The sequence below is a fragment of the Sinohyriopsis cumingii genome, chromosome 2, assembly GCF_028554795.1.
Source record: "Sinohyriopsis cumingii isolate HCF-2022 chromosome 2, ASM2855479v2, whole genome shotgun sequence".
Classification (NCBI taxonomy): domain Eukaryota; kingdom Metazoa; phylum Mollusca; class Bivalvia; order Unionida; family Unionidae; genus Sinohyriopsis; species Sinohyriopsis cumingii.
In genome coordinates, this window is record NC_142962.1 from 72,730,656 (window position 1) to 72,754,268 (window position 23,613).

Consider the following 23,613-nt stretch of genomic DNA (forward strand, 5'->3'; position numbering starts at 1 on the left):
AGTAACAAAAAAAAGTGAAGAGAACATGCTTTGTAAAATTTAACAAATAATTAATTTCCTACAATACAAAGTGAAAAATGAGAAAATAAAACTTAAAGTATTGCGAACAAAATCCAAAAATAATCCAAGAATTAAAGACACAAGTCCTAGTAATAAAAAGTCCTGAATAAAACTCCATTCAAGTCCCGAAGAGATCCAAAATTGAGGTGATGACGTGTATGTAATGGTCTACAAAGTACTGATGTGTCAACAGTCTCTTTTTGAATCACAGAAATATTATTCCAGGTTTGAATTCAGTATAAATTCCGATGAATGTCTTTATCCAAGAATTTTGTCAGAGAACTTTTGTATTTCCAGAGAAAATAATCATCTGAATTCAATAATTTGAAGAAAATAAAATTCAACCCAAACTGGTCACAACATAGTACAACTTAAAGTGCTAGATATTAATGCACAACTGGTAAAATCCCCACAGTCACAAAATAATATAGTTCTCTGCTTGATCTCAGGTCACATTAGGATTTTCTAAAAGCAACCATTACCTAATGGAAAATAACCTTCTACTTTCTAGAATGATCTAATGAGCCTTGTTTATTTACAATGCAATAGCCTATAACATTCACTTAGGAATCTCCAAAACCCTGACCCTGATCAACATATTTACCACTTCTTGTTTACCTGAATAATAATTGGTTAATAAGCTCATACACCTGAGTATAATGAAGCTATTAATAGCTGTTTACATAAATCGAAAAAGATATTTTTTTACAAGTCAGTCAGGTCAAGTAGAAATGAACTCAATTTTAGACAAGGTCAAGTCCAGCAAACAATGTTACATTACAGTAACATGTAATAAAATTTAAAAAATTAAAACTTACAAACAATTAAATAAAATATATATAACACATGTTAAACCAGCGCAGAATTGATGTAGAGGTTTTGAGACATTTTTATTTCATTTTTACTAACATTCCTCAAATTAACTGGCAATTTGGCATCATTGATATAAATTTCAGCAATTAAATGTTGGGCAAAACTGGTTAATCAGTTCAAGAAAAATAATTTAAATTTTGTGCTATTTCTATTGGATGCCTGATCAGCCTTTTATGTAAGAAACCTGAAAGCAAGATGCCAGGGTATCTCATTACTGCCGTGTTTTGGTACAACAGGTTTTACAGAACACTCCTATCAAGTTTAATCAACTCTGGTTAAGCTGTTGAGGAGTATAAAAATAGGTGTTAGGCCTGAGTGGATGTGGAAAACACCATTTCTAAGAAGAACAAAATTTCAGAAGGGCATGTGACAAGGAACAGCTGCAGAACACTTGATTAAAACTGTCTCTTCTATTCTAGTAACAATTAAGCAAAAATATGTTTCTCACCTGGTTTCAATGGAACCAACACAGTGACTTTGGAAACCACCCTAAGAAAATTTACTCAGCATGTCACACAAAAAACATTCCTGCAAAGTTTCATAAATAACACTTGTCAACTGTGCAGGCTAGCAGGAGACCAAAAACAAAAACAGATCACTGGGTAATACGACAGACTCGTACTAGCTTATAGTCCAGTAAATAAATTAAATGCAATTACTACTACAAATTATGCATTAACTGTATACACCTTTACAAAAAATGTGAAGCTTTGGAAACATACTTGACAAGATGTTTTTACAAGTTTTTCAGTTAATGCTTTTTGTCTCAGAAACTAAATTTTGTCTCAGCAACTAATGAATAACTTTATATTACATTAAAAAAATTTACTTTCCTTTTCAGAAAAATATCAAAAAAATGTGTGAACAATAATGCTAAAGGCAGGAAATGGTAAAAAGAGGCTTTCCTTCCAATGCAATCTCACTGAAAGATTTTCAATAAAATATTGCTTGTATTTAATTCAATAATGGTTTGACTGCATATTATGGTAACAGGATTTAATTCAATAACAGTTTGAGTGCATATTATGGTAACATGATTTAATTCAATAATGGTTTGAGTGCATATTATGGTAACAGGGTTTAATTCAATAATGGTTTGAGTGCATATTATGGTAATTTAATTCAATAATGGTTTGAGTGCATATTATGGTAAATTAATTCAATAATGGTTTGAGTGCATATTATGGTAACAGGATTTAATTCAATTATGGTTTAAATGCATATTATAGTAATTTAATTCAATAATGGTTTGAGTACATATTATGGTAATTTATTTCAATAATGGTTTGAGTGCATATTATGGTAACAGGATTTAATTTAATAATGGTTTGAGTGCATATTATGGTAATTTAATTCAATAATGGTTTGAGTACATATTATGGTAATTTATTTCAATAATGGTTTGAGTGTATATTATGGTAATTTAATTCAATAATGGTTTGAGTGCATATTATGGTAGCAGGATTTAATTCAATAACTGTTTGAGTGCATATTATGGTAATGTAATTCAATAATGGTTTGAGTGCATATATTACGGTAACAGGATTTAATTCAATAATAGTTTGAGTGCATATTATGGTAATTTAATTCAATAATGGTTTGAGTGCATATTATGGTAGCAGGATTTAATTCAATAACTGTTTGAGTGCATATTATGGTAATGTAATTCAATAATGGTTTGAGTGCATATATTACGGTAACAGGATTTAATTAAATAATGGTCTGAGTGCATATTATGGTAACAGCACCATGCATACTGCTTGCATATTAACCACTATGCCTTCAAAAAATTCAGATGGGGGACAATACAGTGTAGTATCAGACTGATCTCCGTTAAGTGACATACCTACAAGTAGCTGTCTACCTGGAGTATTAAGACAAAAACTGCTAGACTTAAAGTCCACCATTTATAAAACATATAATGACGAGTCCAATTTAGTTCTATCTGACTCCTTGTCTTTGAAGAGAACAATCCACTGAAGTGAAGAACAAGCAATAAGGAATGAGAATAAAGTGAAGAACATTAAGCTTATTTCTGTTCATTCATGTACTTTGACAGGATACAGCAGGCATGTGCAACCTATGGCTGTGTGCCCCGTCTGACCTTTTACTTGGTTTTATCCAGTTGGGTACATTTGAAAATAGCTATCTGGCCCAGTACTGGAAAAAGCTGCACATGCCTGGTTTACAGAATCATATATTTTTGCTTCACTTATCAATGACCTGCAATTACACCAGTCTGATAGGGCTGCTCCACTATGCACTACCATCTATACTCACTTATAAGTCAAGTCAAAGTGCAAACAACAAAGATCCTGATCTGCCATTGCAAAATGCACATGCAGATCAGGGTCCATACCGTTTGCTACACTGATAACTACTAACAAACTGCACTGATCCAGATCTGCCAGTGCATAATGAGCTGGCAGATCTGGGTCTGTGCAGTTTACAGTTGGACTCTTCTTAAAAGCAAGTACATTTGGCATTCCAAATAATATTTTCTTAAAAGTGTAAAATTTACCTTCAGTTACAAATTCCATTTATGCTTTGAATTTGCTATCTAAGAAATGATATGCCAATGTTTCTTGAAAGTGTATTTGCACAAAATAAACCAGTTGCTTAAACTTCAATATATTTTGAGTTAAATATATTCTGACAAGAACATCTGATTCATGAATCCAACAGATCCAGTTACTCATAATGAAAACCTCTGAGACACCCCACCCCCAACAGTATAAATCTTGATATTAAAACACTGTGATACCTGATCTGAAATAACAAAGAGGAATTATGCACTTTGTTTTAGTCCCCAATGATTTTTCCACTTGTTTCCATAGCAACATAATCCTTTCATAGCTGGAATCCTTTAATATCCAATTACCAGTAGTATTTAAATACTCTGTGTTCTGGAACAAATTCCTATTAATCTCAACAACAACAAAAAAAACACTTGATTGAATACGACACAAGTCCAGCTATATAACATTCCAATCAGCTGACAGCGTCAGATAATGAAAGTTTCCAATCTATGTCCTACAAATTAAAAATCAATTTATTTCATAAAATGCCCTCTCCAGATAAGTAACTAAATGTAAAAGAATTGAAAATGATGGCCCAGGGCTATATCCCCCTCCCAAATGTATAAAAGAAAGATAAAGTTATGTTGTACTTAAATGAGACAAGAGTTCTGGACAGGATATCAAGAAACAGAAACTGACTTGTAACATCAGGGGTTGTGAAATGGCTGAAATGGTTTAGGTAAAAACAAAAAAGACCAAAAAAACCCCAGAAAACAAAATGACAAGAAGACAGTCACCAAATCATAATGTTGCTGTTGTTGTAGAGTTAAACGCCATTTTTTAGCACAATATAGGCTATACACACATTGCCAAGCCCGAGACTCAAACCTATGCAGACAGGTGAGATGGCAATGATCCGTAACGGTCATTGTTTTAGCCCACTCAGCCACTCAGAGCCCCCCTCTACCCAACTCATAAAAGAAATACCAAAATGTACTGTCTAGCCTGATACAATTTCATGGTAGCTGTAGTAACATGCCACTAAACAATGACTGTGAAGTTGATCCTTCATCTTTTGATGACTCCACTGTCTAGAATTTTAAATCTCTTCTGCATAGCATGTATGCAGAATCTGATATATATAATGATGTCAACAGAAGATAAGGATTTCATAAAATTGTCAAAAATTTTACTCTACAAGTTTAAAATAGTTCACCCAGTAACACTGATCCATTACATATGTTGTAAATCTGATTCAAGATCCAGTGTCCACATGTATCCACGAACCCAACGGACAAGTTTTTATCAACAACAAAAATATAACTTGAAGCAACTGACCACTGTAGTCTTTACTCCTTTGAGCAACAAATCTCATGAAACATTATAAATCCCATTATAAACCTCTTTGCAATGTTGATGAATGTTACTATTACAGCTTCCAGTGGTGATGTAATTACTGTAGAATTAATTTGGTTTTAATTATCTGCTCAAGGTGGTGATGTAATTACTGTTGAAGCTCAGCAAGAGTGCAATATAAGAAATATTGATGGTCACAATAAAAGAAAATGGCTACTGTATAAGAGCAGGCCACGTCTGAGATGCTTGCAACATAGGCTACAGATGGTCAACTAGATGAAAAAGACCGCTCCGGTAGCCTAGTGGTTAGAGCGTCTGTCTCGGATGCAGGAGGTCGTGGGTTCACTCCCCAGACGAGTCATACCAAAGACTTACAAAAATGGTACTAACAGCTGCCTCGCTTGGCGCTCAGCATTAAGAGGTTAGTGTTAGGACTGGTTGGCCTGGTGTCAGGATAATGTGTCTGGGTGGGACATCATGCTACATGTCTGCGGCATGATGCCCCAGTGCTAGACATCACTATAAACTGCCACACTGTAGACATCATAGCGACATGACTGAAAAATTGTTAAAGCTATGTTAAAAATCCAAACCACATCACATAACACAACTAAATGAAAATGTTAATGATCAAAAAGTTTTAAGAGCAATAGTTGGGAGTTATTTAAAATGGGGGCAAACATAATGATTATGTCGGTAGATCTCTAACAAGTAAATAACTTTGCCAATTGACATTAGAAAATACCTACTCATACAAACTAGAAAATGTTGTACTGCCTACATTTTGTAAATTATTGGCTATTGTAAGTTATTGGCTACTGTTTGACAATATGGTGAAAAGGTCCCATGAGTTAGTTTAAACAATAAACAAGATACCAAGAACAAAAGAGAGTTGGTTGCTTAATTCTGATGTTCCTTCATGCACAACAGCTAGTATTCCTTTCCAATAACTGAAATGGCTTAAAATAAATACAAGAAAAAACTTTCAAAGGACTGGACATGTCTACACATGTAAATGTCAGAAAACTACATGTAAATTATGAAAATCATGAAAAACATGTCTGCAATAGGCATGTGCAACCTATGGGCTGTGTGCTGCATCCAGCTTGCAACCTGGTTTCCTCCACTTATTTGCATGACAGGGTGAGGCTTTAAAAATCACATATCTGGCCTGCACTCTAGTGGAAGTTTCACCTGTATGTTTTACAGTCAATCTCACATAGTGCATGAACCTTCCAACCCAACATGGAATAATTTAGATGTAGTTTTAATAAATATTCCATGGACATGGAATTTTTGCCCCCCTGTCTGAAGAGCTAGTTTCTGTTGAAAGTTTAAAAGAAAATTATGTCAAATGTTTAAAGCTCTGGTTTGACTGATTTTTAGAAAGCCAATATATTTTTTGGCAAAGTTCTTGCTTCTTTTTCATCTGTTTTGTCTATGCACATGCTAATATAAGTATTTGTTTAAACATGACTGATATGTTCAGACTAATGTAAATTGAAAGCATTTAACTGTTACGTTTTTAAATAGTGATTTTCCTTTCTTCCAAAACAGGTTTTGCTAGCTAGATTCATGTATAGTGATAGAAAGTAGCTGAATGCCTCAAGGAAGACAAGACATGTTTGTGTTCTAACTTAGCCATATGCATTAAAAAATTAGTAGTACCATTAGTAATAGTAGCATTTCCAATAACTCATGGATAAATTACCTTTTTCACAATTCTACTGTAAAATAATAACTAAAGTGGAACATGGACAAAAATAACTTATGGCAGGAGGATAACCGCATCTACCGCATCTCTCACTTCCTCATAAATTATCAAAGAGTCTATAGATTTTGTAACTCTCAACTGTGGATTTATAGATTGTATGCATCCAACACACTGACTCCTAAACTATTCTTCTTACCAATCTGTGTACAGGAAAAATAAATCAATCCTAAGAAATAGAAGAATATAGTTATACTGCACATACCAGGCAATCTCCAGGCTGAAGACCATGCACCAGCAGTGGCTTAGAGCAAAGGATATCAAAGCTGACTGAATGAACAATAACAGAATAGTTATAACTTTGGCTGATGCACCCACCCCTCCCTAAATAACTGACCTATTTCAATTATGGACTTGAGTAGATTACATCCAAAGAAATTATCCTAAGTTTGACAGCACTGAGAGTTTTGAAGGAGATAATAAAAACAGTTTTCTACCGATTTCTATGAATGTCACATGGTTACAAGGAAAAACACTCCAAAAACATGTTTAAAGTTTGACTGAAGTTGGCTCAGTAGTTTTGGCACTCTCAAAATACCTTTCTCTGCCTGGTTGCTCTGGAAATCACACCTTTGAAATGGATTCAGCCACCAAGAGTACAAATTTAGCAGAACATTTCTGATTGCAATGAAACTCACAAAGTTGGTAGCCATTAAAAACATAACTTTGGTACCAGATGAGAATTTTGGAGAAAATCTGAAAAATACCTTTGTCACAAGTCTGGTAACGATGTAGGACAAACACAAAGCCGTTCCAATGCTTTGATGATGAATATTCAATAGTGCTGCATACTGGAATTCTCCAGCCATAACTTTGATTATTTGTCAAAACAAGAAAATCAATCTGCGTACATTTTTTATATATTTTATCTGAAATCAATAACTCAACAATTATTATGTGAGATTTCTGAAACACCAGAATTCAAACTTAATGAAAGCATAAACTAGCAAATCAATACTTCAGTTTGAATTTTACATGCAACAGATCTTTTTCCAAAGAGCATACTGGCATTGCTGATTCTAAGAATGTGCTTGCTGATTTTATCTCTGTCAGGTGCCATCCTACTCAAATGGGGATATTGTCTCTCAGGGGCTAATTAGCTGCATGAATGACTTGGTCTTTTCATGCAGAGGAAGTGTATGCTTATCATAGGAATCTGAATGGTTTCCAAGTTATGAGTCCTAGGGTGCGACTCCATTTGCTGGTGAGTCTGAGGCCAAAACAGACCCAGAAAACTAAGCTGACTGCATAAATGAATTCCCCTTGTAATTACATGTAAGTGTGCTTCAAGGGTGGGGCTATGAACAAAATTTCTAAGTGATTAACCCAGGGACCAATCCCCAGAAAGCAAGGAGAGATCCAAGGGTCAACCAGGTTACAAAAAGTTATTTTGCAATATCATGCTGAGAAAGTGAGTAAATGGTTATTGGGTCATGATCCAGGGGCAATGCTGGTCCAAACATAACGTAACTATCTACTTATGCAATATTTCAAAGATAAATCTAAAGATAAAGCGCAAGGATTATAGAATGATCAAAGCAAATATGAACTGAGTTCTATCAAAAATATGGAAATATTTGGGGGTTCCTTCCCCCTTCCCCCTAGTGGGTTGGGATTTGCCCTAATTAAAACAAAGCAATTTCAACTCCCTAAATATTAAGTATAAAAAGTTTCATCTAATTTCTACCAGTATTTCTACAATTATGGGGTTGAAATAAAAACTTTAAAAATTGAGTTGATGTTGATAACTGCCAGGTCTCAAGTATTTCTTGAAGACAGGAGATAAAATAAATCATACACCTATGAAGAAGAATCCTATCATTATTTTCTGAGAAATATATTTATTGGTACCCATGAAAACATAATTTAAAAAATATATATTTAAAAGGATACGAAGGAAAATAAATAAATCTTTTAAGAATAAAACCAATGCTAAAACACTTACAATTTGCATCTGGGCACAAGGTGGCCAAGTGGTTTAAAGCACTTAATTGATCACTGCCCACTCACCTCTCTCTGTATGGGCTCAAGTCTTGGTTTCAGGCAATGTGGGTATGTGAGAAAACTTTCCAGTAGCTTCCCATAGGTTGCTGGTTCTTACTAGGGTTTTTACTGTTTTTTTTTCTCCATCAGTTACTGTATACTGACCACCACATATACCCTATCATGCACAGAAAATGGTGTTAAACCCAAGCCAACAACAATTTGCATCCTATTTTGGTTATGCTAAATGAAAATGTAAAGAATGAGTAAAAGGTGTTTATATAATACTACAAAAATATATGTAGTCCTTAAGCCTTAAAATATTTTAATTTTAACTTTTTAACTGATTAATACACAGCCATTATGAAATTCATTATAACCTCTATCCATCAGGGTCTGTCCATTGATTAATGAAATATAATGAATGAAGGTTCTGAAGCCCTATCAGATTGTACATTGGGAGTATATATACAGTACATGTATATATATTGGTTGATCAATTACCAGTGACTATGAACCTAATTTGATTTTGGTTGCATATCTCTAATATTAATTTACCTCATTATTCACCTCATTTAAACTGCAGTCAAGGCTGATCCAATCAAGTGTGCTAATAAAATGACTATTTTTATCTATGTGTTTACCAAATTAGATTTCTCCTTGGCTGCTTATAATGAAATGATGAAATTAGGTAGCAAGTATGTGAGGGTTATCTGTAGTTTTTGTTTTGCAAGATTGCAAAAAAGTGAAATATGATAGAGAAACACTTTATATGTGTATATAACCTACAAGCTCAATGAAATTTCAGCTTTGTCCTGACACTGGTTACATCCCAGAATACTTACATTTCTTAATTTTTCAATGATTATTTTTCAAAATAAAAACTTAACAACAATCCTTCTAGTCAAAAGTCAAGGTCATATAACAAGTGTAGGGTAAATTGTCTTAAGAGAGATGATGAACCTCACCTGGTTCATCTAGAAATCAAAAGGTCAGGGCCTGCAGACTATGGCCTGTCTTGTAGCTGGGTACATAAGGCCACACTTGTTGAATTATCCTGCAGACATCATAGCAGCCTAAAATAGTCTCAGCAACAACAAGCAGGATTGATTTTTGCTCTATTCCAGTTTCTCTGTGGAGCCAAAAGGTTTTGTCTGCTTACTTAAATAATAATGCCAAAAATGAATTTTAAGGTTGTGACGCAGTTCAACCATCATAGCTCTAGAACCCAGCAATACTACTACTACTACTACTACTACTACTACTAATAATAATAATAATGATAATATCTGATTCATATAAAAATTCAGTTTTTTAAGTTTTATCAAAAGCCACCTTTTTAAACTCAAAAAATCTCACTGAAACTGCTTTTGACATATATAACTGGCCCAGAAATTTTGGAATTTTTTCAGTAATTTATTTAAAAAGTTTTCTTCTTTGTGATCTATAATTTTATTACCTAATTGTACCCACAATTCTAAAAGGCTCTGGGAAGTAAATATACTTGTAAAGTGTCTCTATTACATATAGGTACTAAAAAAAATTGCAGATGACTCTGAATTCTCTTTCATCTATGATGGAAGATTAACCTGATTTTTGCCATGTTTAATTAGTAAAATGTGATGTCTGTTTTCTATCCTGCAGGTTGAAAGGACTTATTGAAAGGAATAACTCCACTGGAGTTATTCTATTATGAACAACACTTACAATTTTTCAGTCATATCACTACAATGTCTGCAGTGTGGCAGTTTATAGTGATGTCTAACACTGGGCATCATGCCACAGACATGTAACATCATGTCTCAGCCAGTCTCATTATCCTGACATCAGGCCAGCCAGTAACCTCTTAATGCTGAGTGCCAAGGGAGGCAGCTGCTAGAACAGTACCATTTTTATAAGTCTGCTATGACTCAGCTGGGATTTGAACCCATGACCTCCCACATCCAAGGCAGATACTCTAACCACTTAGACCACCAGAGCAGTCCTTCAACAAAGAGCATGCAGGGATATTGGTGCATTAGATATTCTGCTCATAATCATTTCTTGTTCTACAGTGGATGGTGGATTTTACTGAAACTTTGTCGCTTCAATGATATGTCAGCTCAAAAAGATTTTTTTTTTTTCCTCTGTCCACTTTTTAGGAAAATTTCTTGAAAAGTTTATCAAGAAAGCATGATTTTTGACAATTAAGCTTGTCAATAATTTTCCTCCTAAACTATTTTAAGAAGTTTATCATTTTGGCACTTCAGCAAAGAGTGGAAATACAGTAGTGTCATTAACCATCATCAGTCTGTCCATCTGTCTATCCATGACAAAGCCTGTAAACACTTTTCCTCCTGCACCACTTTAAGGTGTTTATCAAACTTTGAAGGCTAGATACAAGGTTTGTGTACCTGGTAGATGCAAAATAAGTTTTTAATTTTTTCATTTTGCCAAATTTGGGGAAATTTCTTGAAAAATAAATGATAAAATTTGGTTTGGGTAAGAATTCAGATTGCCATCACTTCTTCAGCATTGCTTGGACAAACGTATAAAACTTCAGAGGCTTCATATGTGGTTGGTGTGTAATAAGGTTTTACTCTTTTTCACTGGCCCACTTCTGGGGCATTTCTTGAAATATTATCCAAAAAGGAGGGTAATGAGAGGAAATTATGTTTCCCGTATCATATTCACACACCACATCCCAGCTCATAAGATCTTTTTTAAAAAACTTTATTGACTAGATATGTGGTCAGTGTAGAGCTACTTTTCTAACCCATTTTGAGTGACTTTTCCTGAAAATTTGTCAAAAAATGTGGCAATTTTGCAATTAAGTATGGTTGAAGGATTTCATGAAATTTTGTGACGTGATTGTTGCTGATGCACAAGGTATACACTTTTACTCTGGAAAATTTTTGAGGACATTTCTTGAAAAATTTTCAAAAAAGGAGAATTTTGAGAATTCATCTTGTGTTTTTAGTATTGATGCAACCATGTGCATATTACTGCTGCACATTCAAAGATGTGTACTTAAATTCTGATCTTGCTCCAAATGTCTTCCCATAAGGGGAATGCATGTTGTTTGCCATATAAGGAGATGGCATGTTGTTTGCCATATAAGGGGAATGCATGTTGTTTGCCATATAAGAAAAACAAATTCAGAAGAACAAGCGTGAAGTGTAGATATATGCATGTCTAAGACTGCATGTATGTCTAGTCTAAGAGCAGCATTTGACAATTGCAACAGAATCGCTGACACCACTCTGGAGTATAGAAACCAACTGACCACTTAGGTGTAATGACGTGTACATTACATGCAACCTTAATCTCTCTCTCTCTCTTTTGCTAGGAATTAATGGGGTCCATAAACATCAACTGTGGTATAAGTAAGGGTACAGGATATCCAGGGAAATTCAACTGCCTGGTGGTGGGAAAGGGTGTGCCAGCAACTTCTGTTCATACACAAGAATTATAATCTCCTTTACCTAACACAAGGGGGCCCCGAGTAACCGAATGGTCTAAAGCGCTTTCCGGGGTTTTCCCAGGTTCTTCCTCCACCATTATTACTGGCCGCCATGTATAGCCTATCATGTGCTGAAAAATGGTGTTAAAACAATTTTATAATCGATTTATTAATGGACATTAGATGTTAAAAGTCAATGAAAGTCAATAAAATGATGATAGATTTTTAACATAAATCAAGCTCACATGCAGTACTCACAAATTTGCATATGAGTAATGTTTGATCTTCATCAAGGTCATATCAAAGCAAATGTATCCTTTATAACAAAAACAAATAAGCTAAAGCTTTATACAATTATGAATTACACACACAAATGGCTGGAGCCAAACCCTTACCATCAATATGTTTGAACCAGGAAATTCCTCCATATTGAAATTTTAAAACAATACACTTCTTCATCAATAACATATGATAATTATGAGGACAACCATAAGTCAACGATACTAATAAACAAAATTGGCACAAGGCACTTGCAATGTCGAGGAACAATTCATCTGCATTAAAAGAAAATGGACCAAAATGAATTTTAAAATATGATATACTCTATGTTCAATCTGAACTTGCAAGTTATTCTGGGCTTTTTTAAGTGATCACTGCAAGTTTGGTAGAACAATTCACATTCAAAGGACTTCCCTATGGTAAGTGATGTTAACAAATATATAAACCCAAATGCTGGGGCAGATCCAAGAATATCCTTTGAAGTAATGGCTGTATAAACAAGGAGGCAAGAATATGTGGGGTCCCAGGAGGCATAAAACACTCTCCCCCCCACCCCAAACACACACACCAAAGCTTCAGCCTTGTAAGTATTTCCTGGGCATAATTTTAAACATTTAACTGTAAAGAAAACTTAAATCTAGGAAACAGTATAGTTGGTCTGCACTCATTTTTAAGGGGTGGGGGACAAGAGCTTAACTGATCCCCGGATCAGCACCTGGGCTGTTACTGTGATGCTAGCACTTCCCATGTCTTGTTATCAGCTGGAGACAATTAAAGTGCTAATTAGCTTCTGTCATTGTGTCAAAAACCCAGTAACTTTTCAAAAGTTTTCCAAATAAACCCAGCTTAACTACTAAGTAAGCATGAAATTAGGTTCTCATGGAAGTTTAGGCACTGCATTAACTAAGCATGAAATTAGATTCTCATGGAAGTTTAGGCACTGCATTAACTAAGCATGAAATTAGGTTCTCATGGAAGTTTAGGCACTGCATTAACTAAGCATGAAATTAGATTCTCATGGAAGTTTAGGCACTGCATTAACTAAGCATGAAATTAGATTCTCATGGAAGTTTAGGCACTGCATTAACTAAGCATGAAATTAGATTCTCATGGAAGTTTAGGCACAGCATTAACTAAGCATGAAATTAGGTTCTCATGGAAGTTTAGGCACTGCATTAACTAAGCATGAAATTAGATTCTCATGGAAGTTTAGGCACTGCATTAACTAAGCAGGAAATTAGGTTCTCATGGAAGTTTAGGCACTGCATTAACTAAGCATGAAATTAGGTTCTCATGGAAGTTTAGGCACTGCATTAACAGCTGATTAATAGAAGCATATAATGTCAGGGATGATTACATTGAAAACAGATTGAAAGATAAAATTAAAACACGAATTTCACTTAACAAGACCACTTTAACTGGTATTTCTTACAATGTTGCCACAAGTAATGTATCTGCCAATATTTTCAATAATTGATATTTACTGAGTAAATATTCTTGCTATAGAAAATCCAACAAACAATATGATTTCTTATTCACATTTGTGAATTTTATTACGATGATTCCATTTATTTGTGCACTAACAGAAATTTTTGACAATAAATCAAGTTGCCACAATATTTTCATGTTTAGCAAAAGCAGCCTAGATTTTACCTTTTTTAATGGAAGCAATAAAATTGAGATCACACCCCACCTATCTTTATAATAAGCAGGTTCATGAGTTATCCAGAACTAGCATGCAATCAAATGTATATTCGCACATGGAGTTTCATTAGCTTTGCAAGTATAACTGTCTAAAAAGCATAATGTTAAATCTCTTTTATTAACAGGGCACCAAATTCTGTGGATTTTGTTATTGTTATATACAATACCAATTTCTGTGGATTTTGTGACTGTTACATACAATATCAATTTCTGTGGATTTTGTGACTGTTACATAAAATACCAATTTCTGTGGATTTTGTAACTGCTACATACAATACCAATTTCTGTGGATTTTGTGACTGCTACATAAAATACCAATTTCTGTGGATTTTGTGACTGCTACATACAATACCAATTTGTGTGGATTTTGTGACTGTTACATACAATACCGATTTCTGTGGATTTTGTGACTGTTACATACAATACCAATTTCTGTGGATTTTGTGACTGCTACATACAATACCAATTTCTGTGGATTTTGTGACCGTTATATACCTCTACCAAAACTTTTATGTCCCAGTGAACAATGCTACATCTGTGGAAACAAGACTCATCCTTCTTCCACAATCAGCAAATCAAACAACTGGCAAAAATACAGCTGACATGTGACAATTTAAGTTAAAATTCTTATTTCTGAATAAACAGGTACCTAAAATATACAGTGTACTTACCTTAATGTGAACAGCAGCCTGTTTCCAAGGTCAGAAGGTCCTTGATTCCAAGGTGAACATGTTAAAACTAACAATGGTTGCCTTCAATGTCTTTTGGATGAAAGTGCACAAATGGGAAACATGAACATATGACAATGTCGAAATTCAAAATTGATAATCAAATATGGCTTGTTTTGTATTCATGCTAGTAGTCTCATGGTAGAACACCATTTTGAAGTTTTCACACATAAATTTAATAAAAAGAAGTCTTATTGCACAAACAGTGTATGGCTGGATTAAGTGATAGATTAAGAGTATTGATCTTTACCAATCTGTCTTATACTTCCCAGATCTCTATTATATTTCACAGATCTATATTATCCTTCACAAATCACACATCTGTATTATACTTCACAGATTTATATTATACTTCACAGATCTGCATTATGCATTGCAGATCAATATTATACATCACAGATCTGTATTATACTTCACAGATCTGTATTATTCTGTCACATTATGTTAAATCTCTATATTGTTCTTATAACCACTGTTTGAAGAAGGGTCATTAGGAGTTACCTTACTACATGTAGCTATATATCTTTCCATTTGTATATCACAGACTTTGCCATCTGCTTTTTCTTCAAAACTAACAGTGAGTATCTCGTCTGCATGATCTAAATTGAAGTCAACATTGGATGAATAAAAGTCTGTAGAGTTCATTTCTTCATTGGCGTATCCTTCCTTGTTTTCCTTGCTTTCCTCGATACATGTCTGTGTAATGGGCACTGGCCTAGAAGAAGATGCATCATCAAATGTCACCCAGTTGGGGCTTATATTACTGGACTGGATTACTTTTTGGGAGTCAAGTCCATCTGGCACTGGATCATAAATATGTCCAGGTGAATTGCTCATTAAATCCCCAGTAGATCCTGATGTCTTGGAGATCCTTCGTGAGGTAGCTGGGGATAAAGTTGGAGGTATCAATACTCGTTTGGGAGATGTACCCCAAATGCAATCACTTTGTACAAGCAGAGCTGCACGCGTACGAGTGAACAATTTCTCCTCACTAAAGTCAAATGTATTTTGTCCCTCTGACTTTGAGCCTCGTTTTGGAGTATCTTTGTGCTTTGCTCCAAACTCATCCGATGGAAGTTTAATTTTTAATTTCTCAAGTCTGGTAGAGGCTGGTGACTTTTCTGGTGAGCTAAAACTTACATACTCTTCAAGACCAACCACACTGATAGGAGTTGTACTGCGAGGTCTCTCAATTGGATTAGTAGTAACCTGCAGTCTTTGTAATTTCTTTTCATATGCCTTTCTCTTTGACCTTATTTTCTTGTCTTCATCACTGAGAGTAGGGAGGGGCAATGGAACATGGGTCCTTAGATTTGGGGAATTTGTTGGGGTCAGTTCTGAATCAGATGGACTATTGGTATCATTAATAAAGGGTACTTTCACGTGTTTAAACAAACCAATTTTATGAGTTATGACTCCTTTGGACACTGATATATATCCACTCCTTACATAACCACTATCAGAATCTGAACTCTCTGAATCACTTACGGAGAGACAGCTGCTTTTTACATCGAAAGAACACTCTTTCAGTGACTTTTCCTGGTCTGATGAATCAGGTGTGCTGCCATTTTCTATTCTCTCATACTGAACTGAAGAATCAATGTTCTTTCTCTTCTTAAACAGCCCAAAATTAACAGTATCATAATCACTGGCAGTGTCACTTTTAGCTGATGTCTTGTCTGATGTCACGTCACCTTTTTCTTTGTCTTTACCATTTAGAACACTATGATTGTTTTGATCGAAAACCTCTAGATCCTTGTTTGAATCTGAGGCTGAGCTTGAGGTTGATTCAACCACTTCAGTGACTGTTTCTGCTATTAATGATGTCGGCTGTGGCCAATTCAGTACATCCTCATCACCCAAATCAACCGTGTCAAAGGTTGCCAGGGGAGCCTTTATCTGGTAGAGATTCTCTGTTGAAATCACTGCTGATTTCTGCATTTCTTACATCTAGAAAGCAAAACAGATCAATACTGGTATGAATATGAAGTAGATTTTTTTTTAAATGAATAAGAATATGACTGGTATATCTTGCTGATGATAACTTATGTCCTATTTTCAGGCTGGTAAAAAAAATCACAAAATGCCCAATTCTGGGTTTATGAGCTTGTACAAAACAAAACTGACCAAGAAATGTTTGCTGAAAGCTAGAGACACAATTTTAGTAGAAAATATGTCCTACAAAAGTATCTGACAACAATTTCTGAAATTTATATAATAGTTATGGAGGATAAATTTAAAAATATAATTTTCAATTGGTTGCTATTAAAGTCACATGGTTACAAGGAAAGATGCTTGAAAAACATGTTCAAATATAACTGAATATGGCTCAGTAGTTCTGGAAATTTCAAAATATTTCTCTGCCTGGTTGCCATGAAAGTCATACTTCTGCAATGGAAGCCACCAAGAGCACAAATTTATTAAAACATGTTTTGGTTGCAATGAAAGTCACACAGTTACTAGCCAATAATATGCCTGGTTGCCATGGAAACCACACAATTGATGAGGAAGCCACCAAAACCACAACATCTGAAGAACTTGTAAACAATAGTTTTATCAATACTAACCTAACAATTTTGGAGGAATTATCAAAATAAATTCTCCATCAGTTGCTATAGAAGCCAGAAAAATAAGTTTAGTAAACATGTCATCAAAGATCACTCTAATATACACTGATCACAACTTGCTCATTATTTATAAAGGGATATTAAAAATACATTGTTCATCAGAGTGCTATGAAAGCAAAACAGTTGCTAGAGAAACAACTAGAAACATAACACTGGCAGAATATGCTCTATAAAACATTCCTAAAAAGATTTTCACTGAAACTGACAGTGCAATTAAGGAGTTACCTAAAATTTATTTTTCATTAGTTGCTATGGACACAGATATAGATTAGATTTTAATGCATTTGGTCAATTATTACATGGCTTAGAACTAGAGACAACTCTGTCTTAACTTGCCCCAGATGTATTAAGCAGCCACCTGTCTTCAACAAAAAGTCCCTACTGTCTTAACTTGTGTCAACTCAAACTGCAAGCAACATAGACAATTATCTGTCATTGCAGAATGCACTGGCATATCAAAGTCTATACTATTTGCTTTACTGATTACTCAAAACAAACTGCCGAGATCCAGATATGGTGGCATATTATGTGATGGCAGATCTGAGTCTGTGCAATTGGACTTGACTTATAAAAGTTTATACTGTATATACTCACTTATAAGGTGAGTCCAACTGCAAACTGCACAGACCCATATCTGCCACTGCATGATGCACTGGCAGATCTAGGTCTGTGCAGTTTGTTAGGAGTAATCATTAGAACAAACAACACAGACATTGATCTGCAGGCACATTATGCTACTGCCGATTAGGATCTTTGTTGTTTGCAGTTGGACTTGACTTATAAGTGAGTACATATGGTATTTTATTTTATTTGCAATGATGATGAGACTGCTGGTAAAACAATCGTCAAACTATCTCTTACGCCTCTGAGAACACATCAAATGGCTTTTAAGCCAGCCTAACTCTGAGAAAGCATCAAATGACTGTGAGTCAGCCTAACTTGGGATGAGCTATTTTTGATGAGTCTTTCCACCCTAATTATAAAATATAATTTAAAATGTCCATTAAACATCAAGAAAATATCTATATAACACAATTTACACCTACTAAATGGGCCACAGTAAAACATTGACTGTGCTTCCTTATGGCAGGAGAAATACACAAACAAATTTGAACACAATACATAAAATACAAATGTTTTGTGTAGCTTTAATGTGTTTTAATAATTCTTCATGTGTTTTTTTTTTGTCACCTTGTTTGCATAAAATATGACAATGTGCTTTATATCTAGAATTCAGCCTGGAAGCCAGTGTTAGCAGGGGTAGTCACCTAACACTCAAATGTTGAAGAGCAAGTTATATGAATATTCCTACAAAATTGGATCAAAAATTGGATTCATAGTCTCGAAGCAGAATTTGCACAATTGACTATATCCTGCAAGTTAGCAGAGAAGCTGTCATAGATAAAGCCTAAATTCATGGAGTTTTCTCATGTATCAAGTGATGCCAATTTCTTAGCATAGTGAAGTGAGTCTTAGAACTTACAGATGTACTGGATATACTCACTTATAAGTCAAGTCAAAATGCAAACAACAAAGATCCTGATCTGCTGTAGCATGATGTGCCTGCTGATCAAGGTCTTTGTTGTTTGTTCTACTGATTACTCCTCATAGACCCAGATCTGCCAGCACATTATGGTTGCCATACTGTTACATTTTCTTATACTGTATGTAACCTTCTCTTGCATCCTTTTGTGAAAAGGTACAAATAAAGATGAACTGATTTTGAAAAAAAAGCCAACAAAGAAACACAGAAACCTTGGACTGCTTCCATGGTCACAAGAAAAAGATGTGTTATGTATATTATATTATTATATGCCCTCCTGCTATAACTGCATTATAGATTTGGCCAAAAATTATTAAAAATGTCACTGTCATTGTAATCTTTGCATATTTGACCACTGAATGCCATCCAGTGACTGAGTCTAGAGACCTAAAAACTATTTTAGTCTGGCAGATTGTCACCACATGAGCAACACACAGTACTATTTACTATGTTTTGGTGAATATCCACCAAACAGTTTAGAAGGTGAGTTACAAAAAGAACAACTGGACAGTTCATTGGCTGACTGGACAGGCATAGAGTATTACACCATCCCCCCCCACCTCTTCTAAAACAGCATTGTTCCATTAACAGGACAACAACTCTCTGTACATGGTCTGTATAAATCTTATACAGCCCATCTTCTTAGCACTTATTGTCAGAAGAGACTTTTTATTAGTTTGAAACTCTTTAGTAACAATAAACTTTTAAAATTTGGCAAGTTCCATTTAAAAAAACATTTGCTCTTGGCCTTTTTGAAAAAGAAAATTTCATGAAGTACTGTTTTGGCCTAAATAGAGGTCAAATTATGTTTATAATAAATAAATTAAAAATGAACATAAAATAAGACTTCACTTATAAATGCCTTCAGTAATATTAACTAATTGTTCCATATGACTTTAGAATAAATATTATCAAAATTAGTCATGGATATGTTTAATGTGGTGTATGTCCAACCGATACTAAATGGTCATGTGTGCACAGTAGTCTTGACTAGGAAATGTGGTTAAACAATTAGTGCAATCTTTAAAGTTTTGTATTGTAAAAAAATAGAGCTAATGACAGTTAATGAAACTCCACACCCTTTTAATTACATATTCCTTACCATTATTTTTTACCCCAACAATCCACCCTATCAATGCTTACCAATGGTCTTAACCCAAAACCTGTCAATCATCACGTGTCCTCATACTATATTACTACATGGTCCAAATAATATCAAATTTATGTCACTGCAATTTTTGCACATACGACCTTTCTTACTGACCCTAGGGGAAGGTCCCAAAAACTATATCCCTCTCACATATGGTTAATTATCTAATGGACAATCTATGTGCCAAGTTTTCTGGATCTCCAACCTGCAGTTTAAGATATGGACTTATGGACAGAAAGACATATGGACAAATGTAGGGTATAATTAATATCCCCCATTAAAGCATGAAGATCAAAACTAAGAAAAATGTTACCTGTGTCAGATGATTTGATGACTAGCCCTTATTGTACGTGATCTCCAAGTTCCTGTTTCATCACAGTAGTTACCTCTGACTAATATGTGATGTGTGGCATATGGTAAAGTAGAGCAAAGTTTTAAAAAAAACCCAGTAAAGTTATAAAAAGGAGAGATAACATGACAGATTTGCCAACAATATTTGCAAATTGTCAAGCCTTGAGAGAATATGGAATATATCTCAACTGGCACATCAATCTCAACTGGCACATCTCAAGTGATCACTGAAGACTACTTGAAGTTGTTGCTAACTCTGGTTTAGATAGTGAGTTTGACCAACTCTAATTTGAAAGATATCAAGTTGGCAGCCTCAGTAGCAATGTCTGGAAAATTCCAAATGGCTACTGACTGGGCAAAAAGCTGTACTTACAGTGACCTTAAGAAATGGACATTTATCTCAATTTCTTCCTATGTTAAGACTTTGTATGTCTTGTTGAAGAAAATAAGAAGTCTGATTCCTGAAAATATCTGAGGTTGTTAGCCATCTTTTACATCACAGCTAATTGGAGGCCCCAAGTGGCCGAGTGGTCTAAAGTGCTCTCCATTACGGATCACTGCCATCTCACCTCTGTCTGTGTGGGTTCAAGTCTTGGGCTCAGCTAATGATGGTATGTGAGAAAGCTTGCTGGTAGCTTCTCATGGGTCGGTGGTTCTTTCCGGGGTTTTCCCGGGTTCATCCTCCACCATCAATACTGGCTGCCATGTATAGCGTATCTTGTGCTGAAAAATGGTGTTAAACCCTATAACAACAACAACAACAACATCACAGCTAATCATGCCTTTGCACAACACAGTTCATGGGATTTCTGAAGTATATGTTCAAGTATATATGTTCCATTGCTGGTATTTCTGAGGCACCTATTTTACAGGGGATGGTTCTCAGATGTACTAGCTCAAGCAAAGCTATTTCACTCTTTACTACTGCCATCGTAATAATAAACAGAAAATATTTCCTACAAACTGCATCTCAGTTTCACTATTTACTGGTTCATTATAGGCTATATTCCTTTAATGAACTTGTTCATATGCTAACAATGAAACTGCTTAACACAGTTTGGTCTTTTATCGGTATTATTCGTTTTACATGCATTCTAGACAGTTTCCTTTATGCTGCTGCCTGGGTAGCCACTGAGAAAACATAATATTAATAAAGACAGCAGAAACTTAAATACGTGATAAAAATATGAAAATCTAGTATACAAAAATTACTTAAATTAAAGTGATATGAAACCATTTAGCTTCCAGTGCTTCTAAATAGACATTAAGAAAGATCTTTTCACGGGCTGCTTACACATACCTTCTCAATAACAGTGTCAATATTATTGGAATCACTTTCCGCAATAAGGAAATAACAGTTCTGTACAGTGGCCCTTCTATTTCCAAATGTAAACTTCTCCGCTTGCTGATTCGTATGTACACGCTGTCTATATTTGCAAATATTGCTTACTAATAGAGTTTGCTGATGCTACATGAAGACAAATGATGTGGGCATCTGTAAGAACAGAAAGAGGTGATCTTGAAGTTTGTTATTGATCTGGCAGTAGACACAGCAGCCATAGCTGTTTACGGATATTACCTCTCATTAAGATTTACGTCAGCCTCGCTTTCGTTCCTTACCAACACTTAAAGGGGTGATTCCCAAATTGTATACACAAGATATTGGCGACTTAAGTGGCAGTAGACCAAACACATATGAAGCGTGTGTGTATTTAACCAGTTGACGTAAAATAAATATTATGGGGGTACTGAAGGTAAGATGTTTTCTTTTTTGTAGCCAACTCAGTGGAAAAGAATCGCTTGTAAAAGTGTGGTCATTACGGAAACCAGTGAATTACTGTTTTAGTGTCGTAACCGATGCTAGTCAACATGCACTGACAGGTGCGTGGATTTTCTACTCAGTACACTACATAATCTGAAGCATGTTATCATTATCAGTTATAGAAAATCCAATAAATACCATTCATACATTTTCAAACTTCAAATACCACAATGCCATCATCATGGTGATCATCGTCATTTTCTTCTTCACAACTCCGTTACTTTAAGTACTTTTACTGATTGATTAACACGTGTCCGCTACTGCAGTGAATGCTATAAAAAGTATGAAGTGTCAGGAAACTGTGTTGATTACCACTACCACCACCATGCCCAACTATCAACTACCACCACTATGCCCAGCTATCAACTACCACCGTTAATCAGCATCATTATCAACCATCACTGGGGCCCCGAGTGGTCGAAAGCACTCTCCATTACAGATCACTGCCATCTCACCTCTGTCAGCGTGGGTTCGAGTATCGGATTCAGCCAATGTGGGTATGTGAGAAAGATTCCGAATCGCTTCTCGTGGGTTGGTGGTTATTTCTGGGGTTTTCCTGGGTTCGAATCCTCCACCATTAACACTGGCTGCCATGTATAGCCTATCATGTACTGAAAAATGATGTTAAACCTACAACAACAACAACAACAAAATGAAAATTATTTATTAAAAAAATAAAGCACTCATTACAGATCACTGCCATCTCACCTCTGTCTATGTGGGCCTTGGAATCAACCAATGTGGAAATTGTGAGAAAGCTTGTCAGTAGTTTCTTGTGGGTCGGTGGTTTTTTCCGGGTTCTTCCTCCACCATTTATACATGCCGCCATGTATAGCCTATCTTGTGCTGAAGAAATGGTGTTAAATCCTACAACAATAACGCCAACTATCACCACCATCTTTGTATGATTTGCTTTTCTTCTGCCACATTTGTTGATTTGTAGATATACATTAAAATGTTTCTGCTCTAAACACTTAATACCTGCTGTGTGATATTATAATAATCTTGTATTATTAATTTCTTTTAATATTTCATTACGTTTCAGTGTGCAATATTATGTCTTCATTAATCCCATCAGCCACATTATATAAGTAATTATTATTGTTAATGAGGAAACAGCTTGAAATAAGCTTATGCTGGTTGTGCAGTCCTCTTAACTATCTCTTGTCATCATGACTTGCATACTTAATACTGTTTAAACCAATATAATTCAGTTCAGTTTAGGTTCTGAGTTTACTTATTTAAAATAGTTTTTCTCTGTTTGTACTACTTGAAAGTCATGAAAAAAATTAACGTATGTAATCATAAATCCAAATGAGTTAAAATATAAAACTGTCATAGTCATTTATTTTTCTGAAAGATGGTTCTATATCAGCATAAGTATGTCTGTCTGTCTGTCTGGCAG

General features: G+C 34.9%; 2 protein-coding genes across 3 annotated transcripts in view; one reads left to right on the top strand and one right to left on the bottom strand.

The window, feature by feature from the left end:
- The window catches only part of LOC149805160 (uncharacterized), a 36,345-nt gene extending 14,523 nt beyond the window's left edge, over window positions 1–21,822 (bottom strand). Inside the window, exons 1-2 of the mRNA XM_089947903.1 lie at window positions 21,687–21,822; window positions 14,659–16,665 (exon numbers count right to left, since the gene is read on the bottom strand). Of these exons, the coding sequence (XP_089804029.1) occupies window positions 15,160–16,656 (1,497 nt within the window). The 5' untranslated portion in view covers window positions 16,657–16,665; window positions 21,687–21,822 and the 3' untranslated portion in view covers window positions 14,659–15,159. The remainder of the gene's footprint in view (window positions 1–14,658; window positions 16,666–21,686) is intronic.
- A 172-nt stretch (window positions 21,823–21,994) lies between these two features.
- Window positions 21,995–23,613, top strand: part of LOC149805161 (uncharacterized) — a 48,293-nt gene continuing 46,674 nt past the window's right edge. For both annotated transcript variants that reach the window (XM_089947904.1, XM_089947906.1), the window contains exon 1: window positions 21,995–22,140. The gene's annotated coding sequence lies outside the window, so the exon portion shown is untranslated. The remainder of the gene's footprint in view (window positions 22,141–23,613) is intronic.